The sequence below is a fragment of the Chelmon rostratus genome, chromosome 7 (genome assembly GCF_017976325.1).
Source record: "Chelmon rostratus isolate fCheRos1 chromosome 7, fCheRos1.pri, whole genome shotgun sequence".
NCBI classification, from domain to species: Eukaryota; Metazoa; Chordata; class Actinopteri; order Chaetodontiformes; family Chaetodontidae; genus Chelmon; species Chelmon rostratus.
The window spans coordinates 8,894,690-8,909,651 of NC_055664.1; the positions used below are offsets into that span (position 1 = coordinate 8,894,690).

Consider the following 14,962-nt stretch of genomic DNA (forward strand, 5'->3'; position numbering starts at 1 on the left):
ACAAGCACCCCCTACTGCATTACAGGATCACAGGCAATTTGGATCCCAGTGTCTCAGTAAAGCGATTGTGGGACTCCTGCTGTTCATTCCCCAAAACCTACATATTTGCAATTTATATGATTCTCTATTACAAAGCCCCTAAAAATACAGTCTTCAGCCATCCAGTTTTGGAGCTGATGCAGCGTGCAGCCATCACTGGCTGAGTGAAGCATAAGCCTCCATAAAAGCAGCGTTCCCTCAGATGTATTTGAATAAGACATGATGCCAGTTTATTTTTGTAACATCCCCCACCCCAGACTGTTGGCAAGCAATGGAGTTGTGACTAACCCTCTTCCAGTTCCCACATTAGGTGTAAAAAAAAAGGAAAATACTGAGTCTGTGTCTGCGCAGTTGAGATTGGAGTAAATGACGTCAAAATTACTTGTCAATATACAGCATCAATCGTTTCACACATGAGCAGAAAGGCCACCATTGTGAAGCAGAGATTCCTCCGAATCTGCACGGTTTGCATCCAAATTAGAGTTCATTACTTTTTACTGACACACTTTTCCTCCGCTGCATTTTCAGCCCAGGCTCTCTGATGTTGAATAATGAATAGACGTCACACAGCCACGGTGCTCATGAAGGTGTGCATGGCCAAGAATCGCTGTAAGGCATTTGACTCTTAGGAACCTTCCAAACTGTTATGTTTAAACCTGGCTTACTGTCCTTGAATGTCTCATGGGGTGCACATGAAGGCAGACACTGAGAAAACACAAAGAGAGAAGCACCCACAATCCCTCCTCGCTTATTCACTGAAATGTCCTTATTTTACAGGTCTGGACTGGACTGTCTGCGGGAGTAGACAGGGCAGAGGAAGAGGAAAAGGAAATGGTTGGCTGAAGTGTCATGGAGGATGTCACCACTACGTAGCCCATCCAGCATGCAGTGTGGTCTTCCCAGCTGCGCATCACCAGTGGTGCCATGATCCAGTTATAACTGTGGGTGAGCATCCAAAGCCATTTTTCATTCATGTGGTTGTATTAATCGTATGCACGCAACGTTATTAAAGGGGAGGACCACTGATTTTACACATCAAGGTCAGTTTAACTGGTCACAAGGAGTATGGTTTATTATGTTTTGTGTGGCTCTGTCAAGTCTGAGAAAATAAGTCTGATGATGCCATGGAGGTGTCATCAGGGTTATCTCAGCATTGGATTAGAGACTACAAATTTCAGAAAGCCTACGTTACAAACTGGAGGTATGGATTCTGAAGGATGTGAGTATTTAGCAGGCATCGAGGGCCTAAAGCAGGGTCAAAAGATGGAGTTGCATTGTGGGAACTGAAGAGGGACTGAAGAGATATCTCGGCCTCTGCCACTTCAATTTTGACCATTCTAATTTTAATCCGTCTCTCCCGAGTCCTCTAACTTTATGGAAGTGGAGTGTCCCTGGCTGTTCAGGGCAGTGTGTATTGGCAGAGAAATCCCCTGTGTTGGCTTTTTGGCTAAAAATAATGACTTGGGCCAAGAATTGATTAAGTCAAAAATGTTTTTTTCTGGGAGAAAACGGTCAGGTTTCTCCCATTTTTTTTTTTATTATAAAGCCAACACAGAGGGCATATTGACATGGTCAATAAATCCATTTCAAATAAAATGCAAGCAATAGCAATGATATATGATGGGTGGACATTAGGTATTCGTGGGGGGGTTGTTCTCTGTAAGTACCTCCAGATTGCATGGTGAATTTCTGAAGCGTTTTTTTCTTTTTTTTCCCTTTGGAAATTACTGTATTTGAGAGAGTAGATACAGGTTTTTACATATATTTATTCGCTGTAAAAGGATTGTTTGCATTTCTGAGATTTGTAAACATCTGTAAAATAATTATATTTCACGTCACGATGAAAAGGTCTAAAAGGTTTATCTTTCTTCTACACTGCCAAACCTTTTTTGTTTCAATAAGCGCATAGATTACTTTTTTCACGTGGTGATGGAAGATCCGTCTGTTCCCAGTGCCACCCTTGGAAAACAGGGCTCAAAGGGACGTATTTACTGTGTTTATCGGTGAAATTCCCGTTCATTCAAGGACATGGAATGGGCATAAAGCAATTTTCTGTACAACTTACTGTACTTCTACATAAGTGCACAGAGCCGAGCAGAATAACACTTTCCACAGAGGACTTTGCTGTAAATCACCTCTACCACCAAGCAGACAAAACACAGCTTTAAAGGTTTTCAGGGCCAATATCTTTATCTGCCGAAAGCACGTATGGGCTTTGGCTTTGTGCCAGAACAATTCACACTTAAGCCAGTCTCACCTGATGGCTTGGCCATTAATGGGTATTTATTTACAGAACTCAATAAACATAATTGGCATGTACAATTATGTAAAGCCTCAATATACAGCCACCTTCCCCAGCAGTGGGAGCAGGAGCACTGTGGGGAATGTGATGACTTGATTCCTCATGTGTAAAGCTGAAATGAATAAGGCAAACACCTGCGCGCACATTATGTCTGTTTCCTCCTTCGTTTAATTGAGCAGATCAGTTAATAAGTGCATTTTTCCAGTTAGGGTTCGGCATTTTGCCAGAAGCCTATTAAGGAGGAGGAGAGGCAGACCCTGGGAGAGAAGGGGAGGTCTGTCAACCTTGCATTCAATGTAAATGAGCTACGTGGTCACAATGTGCAGTACAGGGAGTGGCCACAATAATAAGAAACTCAAGCTAATACATGACAGGCAAAAACTGGGGCTACCCACTTAAAATCACAGGCTGTATCTTAAATGGGAAGGACGGCAACAGTTGGTGACAGTAATGTGCCATTAAAAGCAGCTCGAAGCCACAGAGAGAGGACAAGAAGAGAGTAAGAGTTCAAGTTGATGTAAGCGGGGCTGATGTCAACTGAGGTAGAAAATGCACTGAATGTATTTAATAAGCTTGCTAGGCCTAAAAAAAATGCACTGACTTTTTAATCTTTATAATTAAAGTGTACATTACACACCTAAAAAGACTTAATACCATTTTTCATCAAATTATAAGAAATCAGAAATAAATGACATTTGAAACAAGGTTACATTAATTTGTAGATTTGTTAATTCCCTGTTAAAGTCTTTCATGCTGTAATTAGATTTATCAAAGGGATACAAAGCTGAACCAAGTGATCTGGACTCTGTACGTTTGCCAAACAGTCAGCCCGCAGTCTGGTGACATCGTTTCCTGCCATTTGGCCGGTGAATTGTCGCAGTACTGGGCATGAAGTCACTGCCCCGTCCTCGGTCGTGGCACAGATGAGCTCATCCATGGCCTCCTTCAGTGGCTTTGACCTTCCTTTCGCTGGCTGTGACACATGTATAATTACAATTTTATTTTACAACCCTTTTTCTTTCAATTTCTTTTATGTATATGACAGCTCTAGTAGACTTTCTGCACCACTGAAATTCTTCTTTTTCACTTTCCTCATTGCCATTTTTGATCTTCATGAATATGTGCCTAATACAGTGTTTCTGAGGCCATTAATGATAATTAAGGTTTTGTGAATGTGCCTTCCCACTGCCTAGTAATTGAGATTTACTATTATTCTAAACTGTTAATGTGCAAATATGTACATAAATTCAAATGCATCTTAAATTATTTCAAGGCTCCCAAAGTCACTTGACCTGTTCTAAAATGCAGAATGATAATCCATCCATCTGTCTCCTCCAGGTAATGCCGAGCCAAATAACCAATCCTGGAGATGCCGAAGAGAAGAGATATTCTTGCCATCGTGTTGATCGTGTTACCCTGGACTCTGCTCATCACCGTTTGGCACCAAAGCGCTATAGCTCCACTCCTCGCCATCCGCAAGGGTACGCAGTGCACTGCACTCCACTGGCAATATCAAACCTGAAGTGGGTCCTCGAACCTAACACTGCACTTCAGGCCTAGACAACAGGCCGTTCATTTAGAGGCCCTCAGTAACCGCGACCATCAGCTTCATCAGAGCTAAATAACACTTGTCCAGTCATTGCAAACCTCATCAGTGTGAGATGTTTATGTGCATGATGAATACTTAGAAGTTACAATCACATATACGCTCTCATACATCTAGGAGTTGTTTTCATGTTGTGTAATCAGTCTGTCAGTTGAACAGAATGAATTGTTCAGCTGTTTCTAATCTGCATTCATTTCTGTCTTGATAATAATTATGAAACAGTGTCCTTTCACAGCCGATCCACTGAACTCACACGCCTTGGCACATCAATCCATATTGCCTTCTTGCTTTGACGCTCAGCTACACACATCATGCAGTGTACAGCAGCATGCCGATCATTCATTTTATCCATTTAGTTTGAAAATATTCACGTTTCGCTCGGTGTAAATTAATTCTAGAGGTAGTTTAATCAGCAATTTGAAATAATAACTGTCTACTTGTTTAGCTTCAAGGAATATCTTGCGTGCATGTGCGATATCATGTTTGCACACCGGTCTGAGTCATTAACACACGTACTCACGAGCTTCCCAATCATCCCCCAGAGACCACAAACCAACAGTGCAAAATGTCAAGTATACTGGAGAGTAAACAAACCCAAATTAGAACGACAGCAAATCAATAGAGCTCTTTGGCCTCTTCTTATAATGCCATGAATGCACATATGGGGGTCAACAAACAAAACAGGTTGACGTGAATGACCCGAGGCAGTCTGGAGTCAACAGAAGTTATAAATTATACTAAATCATTTGTTTTTGCGGTCTCTCTCCACACCTAAAATAGAGTCTGATCAGCTGACAACCAGAGAAAAGAATGCCAAAAACATTGCACTGATAATAGTTTTCCACATCAAATTCCTAATTATGTGAAAGGTGTCAACAATTAAATGCATGAAGTAATTTGAATATCTTACGGGATACAGTGAAGACACAATGAAGCTTAAAGAATTGTGTTTTTGCCAGCGCTATCTGACCCAGCTTTTCACACAGGCATCCCTTTGTGTGCTCTTAAAAGAGAAGCTGGCAGCTCGCTCGCTGGCAGCCTCTGTTGAACATCTGGCCATCAGCAGATTGTGTTAATCTGTGCGCTGCAGAAAAATCCTCCTTATGTTGGAGGTGCGACTGGCGCCGTGGCCGAACAGCGACAAAGATTTGCCATTAGCTATGCCACAATGAAAAGAAATTAACAACCGTAATGATTCCATAATCGTACTCTATCCATCACGACCAAATTATTGGGGCCAAAGCATCACAGCCTGGACCACTGGTGTTAAGTCAGAATGTGTTTACATGCAAGTTGTGAGTAAGCGGTCACATTTTTCTCACTTATACATTCAGAGACACAATTACCACAGAAGCCTAACTTTAAAAAGGCTAAAATTCAAATACAGTTGCTACGTTTAGGTCATGAAGCACGCTGAATTTATGCAAAACTAAGGTCTTGCCACAAAGACAATCCCTGAAGACCATCTGCAGCTTTTGTCTGTACAGGTCATAGACACGAGAATACAGACAAAGACCAAACTATTTTTCATTTTTCTAAGTAAAATCTCAAAGTGAATACTAATAACTTATCTGATTTTAGGTTGTCACTTTGTAAAAATTCACCAACCCTGCTAAAATACTGAAAAACAAACAGTTTCGTACTTTTTAATTTGTGTTTGTTGTTACCTGAATTTCCACCAATTACCACCAGTGCAAACATGCACATTCAGTAGAACAGAATAACCAAATAATCTCATTACATTTTTCAACCCTTGGAGCGATTTATGAGCAAAAATATTTTGGGAGAGGAGCTCTAACCCGTTTTGGATTGTGTTCAGTCCGTGATAACAACCAGAAGTGAATTCCAACAAGTTGCTACTTGATAATAGCACCACTTGAACTGCAAAACCCAGCTCATAGTAATGCACAAAGCTATGTTTCCCATCAAAGGATCTCATACTTCACACTTGGACTTCCTGATTTCAGCAAAAATAACTCATAACCGTGTTCACTGCGGGGCAGTAACACAATGGTAGTCAGCTGGGGAAATGGACGGGGGCAGACAGAGCATGAGGGAGTCTGTGGTGGAGTCTGAACATAAAAAGAGGGCATGTCCACTGGATCCACATACCCGCATTTTTCTTTCTTTATAAAGAAAAGCCCAAAGGCAACGCTGGGGGAATAGAAAGGCTCATCTCTCCCCTCCCTTTCCTTGCGCTGTCTCTCTATCCATCAGCTGTGTTATCCTCTCACGGTGCCTGCTCTCACTTTTTGCAGCCTGTCACCACCTAGTAAAAGAGATCTTTATCATTCCAGAGAGGCTTGCAGTCCGCCACCATCGGCTCTCAGGTACACTTTACCCCGATTGGGTTTAAGTCACCTGAGGCAAATATACAAAGGGCAGCCCAAGGTTGCACTAATGCCTTACATGTCTTCTTATCCCCGAATCTGCAGATGATGGCGTCGAGGGCAAAAGGGAGGCAGGTGGCCCGGCACAGGACTCCAAGGAATACTGCGCCTCAGATAAGGACATTGTGGAGGTGGTGAGGACAGAGTACGTGTACACGCGGCCTCCACCCTGGTCCGATGTGCTGCCTACAATCCACATCATCACCCCGACGTATAGTCGGCCGGTGCAAAAGGCGGAGCTGACGAGGCTGGCAAACACCTTCCTCCACGTTCCCAACCTGCACTGGATCCTGGTGGAGGACTCGCAACGGAGAACGCCCCTTGTCACGCGGCTCCTCAGAGAAACGGGGCTTAACTACACCCACCTCAATGTAGAGACGCCCAGGAACTATAAGCTGAGGGGTGACACTCGGGACCCCAGAATCCCCAGGGGGACCATGCAGAGGAATCTGGCCCTGCGGTGGCTGAGGGAAACCTTCAACGCCAACAGCAGCCAAGCTGGAATCGTCTACTTTGCTGACGACGACAACACATACAGCCTGGAGCTGTTTGAGGAGGTCAGTGCTGGTGTATTTCATGCATTTGTACAAACAGTCATGAATCAGCTAGAAAATGGCTTGCAGGACAAGATACAACAATATATCATCTATGAGATGTTTCTGAATGCAGAGCTGTGGTGAGTGGATGTTTGCTATGTTGCATCAACAGCAAACAAAGAATAATATGTAGTAAATGTACGTGAATTAGCTTCATCTGTGTAGCTCCATTTACAAATAGAAGTCATACCCAGATCCTTCCCATAACCCAATCAACTCAAACCTTCACCTTGCTTCCACAGTGTGTACAACTTTAAGCATAACCCTAATCATCAATCAAGGCCTGCCCCCACTCAGAACCATTTCTAATCATACACTGAAGTTTTTACTCACCCATTGACGATTCTCAAGCTCCAGCCACCTTTCAAATGCTCCACCGCTGATGTCTACTTGAGTTTCAGAAAAACAAGCCACGTGCAGAGCGCACGGTGGGTAACTCAGGGGTCATGGGAGATTGAAGCATTCCCGGCAAAAAAAAGGCCAGCTGGTGATGCCTGTTTAGAAAGCTAGAAAGCTCAGCAGCCATTCGGGCAACAGAGGAGTGACTGGAATTGATCAGGACAGCCAAAAATCAGTGAGCCATCAGCTGTATATTACGGTCATTTTGATGCAGTAAAATAAAACTGGCTGCACTTTTGCACGAGGAAAGGTAGAGCTGAACAAAATATTATATTGCATCTTGGATATTTTTTGCGCATGGCATACATATGTTTAAAGAAAGGAACATTGCCAATGATATTCTGTACTGCACATGTATAATCCTATTGGAGTTGTACCGCATCAGGAAAAAAATACATGCAAATAAAATGTTTACTTTTTTAATTGCATCCTTTCTTGTGGACCCATCCCTATCGCTTTAGCTTAATTATCTAAAGTGTATATTAAGATGCAATATATTATACGGCACTTCGCAGAGCCAGCTACTGCAGGCATCTGTGGTATATGTGGAAGAGGGGGGTTGAACTATAAATTCCCAGTTACTTGAAGCATTTTCTTTAGCGCTTAACAAGCACAGTCGGGATGTGGAGCTCGGGGAGAGAAGTTTGGGCATGTAATCAGTACATCTCAGGCCATCCATCTTGACATCAGTCGTATTACCTGAGTGGACACGGTCTGGGTCCTCTGAGTATTAGCCTCAAGTCTTGTTAGTAGTGCAGATGGGGTCCGTAGTAAATGGAGCGGCGGGTATTGACGGGGCCTGTCATTACCTTTCTCTGGGAATCAGCCGAAGTGCTCCGTTTCCCTCAGAGGCCCTCCATCACCTCCAACAGGCCTATTTATGGGCCAGAGTAACGGCCCTGAGGGGGGAGAGAGAGAGACAGAGAGGTGGAGGCGAAGGGACGGAGACAGAAAGAGAATGAGAGAAAAAGAGAAAGTGACAGCCAGATAGACAGAAAGCAGAGAGGTGACTGCAACTACAGTATAGTTTGCTGATGGGCATAGTAAATATTCAGAGTGGAAGAACTTGAAAACAGAGAGGCGTTTAAGTGACTCCTCCGGTGTGAAAGGGCGATGTGTGCTGCTCCATGTGTTTAAAATAGGCTCATCACTTTCTCCTGCTTAATCCTGAGTGAGCTGAGTAATGAAGAGATGCAATCAGTTAAAAATCAGTTTGCCGACAGAAAGCATCGCTTTCGTTTAAGTTACATCAACTTTAAGTAACAACAGACTAGCTAATTGCGATGTCACCGGCATGCCACGTCAAATCAGGGCCGGTGCCACGGACGGTGAATGCTGCATTCATTCGTTGTGGTAAAAAACTGACACAGACCAACACAGAGGTGGTACGCCTCAGATCACTTCGCACAATAGCCTGCGCTGGCAAATAATCCTGACGGGAATTGTTGTAATTGTGCTTACATCGCATCTGGTGCCCGAGAATTTGGTGCACAGATTGCTATTGTTGCTACCTATTCACACCCACAGCAAATGCAAATACAATCTCAGTCACTCAGTGGCTCTTGCACATATGGTGCACTAAGTTAATTAAATGCACACTTTTTGGGCCATGCCTTAATGAAAACAAACACAAAAAAAAATCATGAAAAATTCATTTCTCACACTTAAAGTACACCACCCTGTAAAGAACTACATAAATTATTGAGGCCTCATTGAAAAAGTTTATGGTTCCTTCCCAAACCACAAAGTTATTAACTAGCACATGCTATTTTTAACCAACGCGCGCAGTTCTCACTTTCAGCCTTTAAGAATAATCAACAGCTTCAGTCCAAGAAAATGGAGCAACCACATAATCAGAATGTCATACAGACAAAATTAACATTATTATGATACTTTTTACTCATTCTTTTTACTCACTTTGTTGATACTATTGGGGCTTTCATAATAGGAATGAAAATATCACAATTTTATCATGATTTAAGCTACTTAATTGCTATTTAGAAAATGGAAATGACATAGCACAATGCTCCTTAATCTTCGTATGTTCAAAAAACAGTTGCTTTGAATACAGTTGAATTTAGATAAGCTGTAAAGATCTATTTTTAATTAATTACATGGACATTTAATCAGCGTCCTAAAAGCTAAGTAACTCCAGCGTTTCTCTGTTTCTTGGACAAAGACTTAAATCCACAGACTCCTCCAGTGGCAACAATGGATGACAGTTCGGTTTTGTTTCATCCTCTTTGCACCCTTAAGGACTGATTACAATACCTGGATGCCTGCCGCACTTCCACTGTTAGAATTTGGGATTTCTCCTCTTTGTTTTGCTTCTCTGACTATTCTGAAACACGGCCACTTTGCCTCTCAAGACCTCTCTTTGACTGGAGCGGGGAAATAAAACTTAAATGCACACACAGGCATTCAAGTGCAAACTGCAGCACCGGTGAAAAATAAACAAACACACGTCGTATTCACCAGAATGGGGCAAGAGGAACTTTTTCCTTTGCTCGGGCGCCAGTGGAAGAGGGATTTGTGCTCACCAGAGGCAGCGGGCGGAACACTCATTCTCACATTTTCACTGCAGACAGGAAAGTGACAAGCCTCTTGACGTCACCTGCAGAGCGCCTGGTTTCTGCTTCCTTTTCATTTAACTTGCATGTATATACTGTATATGTGAGGGAAGCAGGCAGGTGATATTTGGGCAAAATGGAAAGATTTGTGAATGATATCCAGGTGCTGATATTGGACATATAACATTAAGAATACAAAACAGCATTGCTGACTAAACAAGCAAACAAATGCTACGGCAGTGCAATCACATCGACACATGCGTGTAAGCACTCGATCTCTCTCCCACAAAGCTCAGAGCTCATTAAGACCGAACATCCTGTCAAATGTTATCTGGGTGCTTGGCACAGTGGTTGTCCCTGAAGCTCAAATCCACAGATTCCCATAAGCTCACGGCTCGCCTCATGCTGTTTACACCCCGCTACTCACTGATCCCCTGCACTGGCCGCACAGCAGCCCGTCATATCGTCAGAACACATATTCAACATATACCCACAACACAGGCTTGATCAAATACACTTGCAAATGAGGTTGCATATGTAGACATTTTTTACATGCATGCTCTTACATGCATGCTCTTCACTGCATCTACATGTATAGTAAATACACAGAGTAACAGTATACTGTACTGTACTGTACTGAGAGGCACCAGCATCATTATCTGTGCTCCAGTGAGTTTGATTAAATGACTCCGCCGTTTCTAAACCTTCCTCTTCCCTCATTGTAAAAACATACCTTTTATGACTGCGGCAGCTCCTGCCCAAATGGCACAGACTCACTGAGAGGCAGACAAAGAAAAGGGCGGCAAGATCGTTTGATGCTGGAAGATTAAAGGACCCCCCGACCAAAAAAAAAAGAAAAAAAGAAAAGAGGATGGTGGTGCTCTACCTTAAAGAATCTCCTCCGCCAACCAGCGGCTAGAGCCACTTGCTTTAATAGGTTGGCTCCTTCAAAGCCTCTTGGCTCTCTCCGCTTTAACTCTCTTTAAAGATGGTTGTGTCTAATTATCTCATCGTAGGGCGGCTGTTGAACGATGTGTGTGACCTGCTTTCATCTAACAGTGTGTCAGCTGCACGCGGCACAATGGCTTGGTCAATACTCACCGTCTTTCAGAATGAGTAATAGCAGCGGCTCGAAAAACCCTCCGTCCACGCTCCGCTGTAATGCTGGCAACTTATGCTCAAAGTCTGTGTCTCACTGTCATGTACGCTTTTTCAGATGACTAATTCGCTCTCCTCCCCCCACCCCCCTCCCCACCGATTTCTCTTCTTGACTCTCCTCTCGCCAGATGAGATCGACTCGGAAAGTTTCAGTGTGGCCTGTGGCCTTCGTGGGCGGCTTGCGGTACGAGTCCCCCAAGGTCAATGCAGCTGGAAAGGTCTACGGCTGGAAGACGGTGTTCGACCCCCATCGGCCCTTTGCCATCGACATGGCTGGCTTTGCCATCAACCTGAGGCTCATCCTCTTTAAGCCACAGGCATATTTTAAGCTTCGCGGAGTGAAGGGAGGCTACCAGGAGAGTAGTTTGCTCCGGGAACTTGTCACACTCAATGACCTGGAGCCTAAAGCAGCCAATTGCACTAAGGTAAGTTCCTGTTTTTACTGCTGTCAGACAGCTTGACTCGAGCTGTTAGTAGTTAAGGGATTTGCTAAACTGTTTGTGAGGATGGTAAAAATCTAGTTTTGAAGGAATCAAACCTGCTGTAGCCCGTGGTGGAAGAAGTATTCAGATCCTCTACTAAAGTAAAAGTGCTAATATATCAATATAAAAATACTCTGTCAGAGGCTTAAGTACTGCATTCAAAACCATGCTGGAGTAGAAGTTCAAAAGTATCATTAGCACAATGTGCCTTAAATATTAAAAGTAAAAGTACTCCTTCTGCAGTGCAATGGATGATTATTATAACTGATGATTATTATGACGCATCAGTGGCACAACCCCGGTTCCAGAAAAGTTGGGACACGGTGTAAAATAACAGAATGCAGTCATTTGCAAATGAACTGTGTGTACCCACAGTGGTTTGACAAAGTGTTTCTGAGCACAGCATGTAGCAACATCCTTTATCATGTGTTCACAAAGTGGTGAACTCGCTCCATCCTCGCTTGTGAACGACTGAGCCTTTCCAGGATGCTCCTTTCATACCCAATCATGATGCTATCACCTGTTACCAATCAACCTGTTTACCTGTGGAATGATCCAAACAGGTGTTTTTGGAGCGTTCCACAACTTTCCCAGTCTGTTGTTGCTCCTGTCCCAACATGTTTGAAATATGTTGCTACGTCAAATTCAGAATAAGCAGATACTTACAAAAATCAATGAAACATAAAATATACTGTCTTTGTATTGTTATAATTGAGTATATGTCAGAAAGGATTAGCCAATGATCCAATGCTGTTTTATTTATGTTACTTGCTGACTTTTTGGAAATCCGGTCATAGCATTTTACTGTTGTAGCTGCTGCTGGTGGAGCTGCTTCCAACCTCTTTATATACAGAAGGGATGTAGTGTCATGGTGCCCGAATTAGTTCCTCTGAGGGTTCGTGATATGACTAATGCGGCAGGGAAGAAAACAAGTTCTGATACTCAACTCATTTTTTGATCGCATCCGGACACGTTATTCGGATGAGGAAAAACAAACGTTAATGCACGGTGGAAATGCACCATGATCGAATCTGCCTGACCACATCTGGTGGTAGTCTGGCTCGCTTTGTGTTCAGATCATAGGTAGGTGTAAGCGCAATCCGTACAACATGCTGACATCCGTGCACAAGTTAGCACTGATACAGATATTTGCTTTAAGCAACATTAAATAAAGGCTGAAAGAGACAGACATCTAATTACTGATTATAAGTCTATTCTATGCCACGAAAGTACCAAAATATGTATTATTCAACAGAAATGCAAAATGAAAGCCGGGTGGAAATGAATAATATGCAGTAAGGAATAACTGAGTGTGATGGTGTGTGTTGCACTCATCTGTGCAGCTGATCTGCTTTAACAAGGCATATAATTTTTCTAGTCACAGAGTCGCCTACACACCAGCACTGCTTCACACCGGGACAAACTGACACAATGCTGATAATACAAAGAAAGGAACAACTTAATGTGTTACGTTCGCTGAGTTTACAAGAGGGGACGAATAATTAAGAATTTGTAGTAGACAGCGTTTTACAAAGTTTCTAAAGTTCCCCCTCACTCAACAAGTCACAAACCTCTGCGAGTTTTTCATGGAGTCTGGCTGATTTGACCTTCACCTCCAATTACTCATGCGCAGGTTTTGCTCTGGAGGACAGAGATCTGATGTCAATGAGGATAATGAGAACATTAAAAGGCAGGATCGGCTTGTTTGTTATCCAGATTTTAGTACCAGGTGTAAATAGAACTAAATTTACTTGATTAGGCTCACACTCATCAGGATACAGTTTTACTCACCCTCCCCTATATTCTTATACCAGAGAAATCTCTGTATTTCTCGGCTAAGATTCCATGAAAACATGATTTTCTAGTGGTCAGAATGTAAATGAGTGTAAATTTGTTGCTGAGAAGTTGGATATCATTGATTATATTTCTGCACTGCCCACATGCACACACACATTTGAGAAACAGGCTTGAGGGAAGCAGCAGCAGCAGCAGCAACGTTGTTCTCCGCACCAACTCCACCGCTTCCTCTTATGGCCCTTGGTCTGGGTCACATCACTAAGCCTCTCTCTGGGCGAAGAGGAGTCAGCCAGAGGGCTTTAGCTAGCCAGTATCCACACCGCAATCACCCCGACACACACACACACAAACACACACACAAAGAGAGAGAGACGGACAGAGAGAGGGGAAAGGAAGGGAGAGAGCTTTTTCTCCTGCTCTCCCTCAGCCATTCAGAGGGGGTAAATGAAAAGCAGGGATTCGGGGAACGGCTGAGAGAGCGGAATTGAACGGGGGTGGGGGGGTGCCGAGGTAGGGACGTCACTCTGATTACAGATGAGTGCAGGGATGGACAGAAGGGCAGAGGGAAAGAGGAAGAAAAAAAAAACGGAATATCGTGCGTGGGCATCTCTCTTCCTTATAATCTACCACTTCAGATGCGAGCGTGACTATTAACCTCCCCCTACACCTGAGCAAAGTGGGAGTGGGCTCCTGGCACATCTCAAACACGCCCTATGCATAATTCATCGCCGCCGCCGCGGTGAGATGAAAGGAAGGAAGGTTCCAACACAGGAGAGCGGGGAAAATGAGTTCGACACTTCTTCCCCCTCCTCCCCTGTTCGCCTTGCCATCCTTCTCTGGATGTTTGTCCAGTCTCTGAGGCCAAATGAACCCAGTCTGAAGGCGCGCAGAAGAACTGTGCGAAGTGCCGCTGCTAAGGCAAAAACCTCGTAAACGCCGTATCGAAACATTAGGGGTCAGCTCTCATTTGAAGACAGCCATGTTCCTCTGGTCGGGAGAGGACTTTACACAGGCAAAGCTCAGAGGGTTGAGTCATATTTGTAAGATAACACACTTGCATGGTCCCTCTTCACTCCCTGCTAATGCAGGGTTCACGCTCAAGTAGCTCTTTACACACAGGCGGATCCTGCTGGAGGTACAGCTGGAATTGTCTGTTTTGAAGAACATGAGGCGGAGTGGGAGCTGAAAGCGAGAGCAGGGCTGAATGAGTGCATTACGGGAACAGCGTGTTACTAACGTCGCCGTTGTTTGTGTTTTTCCTACCAGATACTTGTTTGGCACACGAGAACAGAGAAGCCTGTCCTGGTAAACGAGGGGAAAAAGGGATTCACAGACCCCAATGTGGAGATCTGACCATTTCCCCTGAGGCCATGGTAAGTACATAATAATTCAGACATTTGAAAAGAGCTCCTATTACAGACGTGGACCGTCTTTGCTCCATCTACACATTTCCTTCAGAAGAGGAAAAGGAAATGATCATTTTCACCTGCTTTCAGTTAGTATTTCCTAATGCGCTGTACATTTTTTCTAATGCGATTTTCAAGGCACAATTATAGCAGCTGTTGTCCATTATTAAATATCACAGATGAAATAAACAGGTTCAATTAACTTCAATTAAGGTTT

The 14,962-nt window shown here is 43.5% G+C and overlaps 1 protein-coding gene across 1 annotated transcript in view; it reads left to right on the forward strand.

Annotated features, from left to right (window-relative positions):
* The window catches only part of b3gat1a (beta-1,3-glucuronyltransferase 1 (glucuronosyltransferase P) a), a 32,401-nt gene extending 17,709 nt beyond the window's left edge, over nt 1-14,692 (forward strand). The window contains exons 2-7 of the mRNA XM_041940525.1: nt 817-984; nt 3,680-3,822; nt 6,206-6,277; nt 6,383-6,894; nt 11,189-11,485; nt 14,606-14,692. Coding sequence (XP_041796459.1) covers nt 3,711-3,822; nt 6,206-6,277; nt 6,383-6,894; nt 11,189-11,485; nt 14,606-14,692 — 1,080 coding nt within the window. The 5' untranslated portion in view covers nt 817-984; nt 3,680-3,710. The remainder of the gene's footprint in view (nt 1-816; nt 985-3,679; nt 3,823-6,205; nt 6,278-6,382; nt 6,895-11,188; nt 11,486-14,605) is intronic.
* Nucleotides 14,693-14,962: the final 270 nt, after the last annotated feature.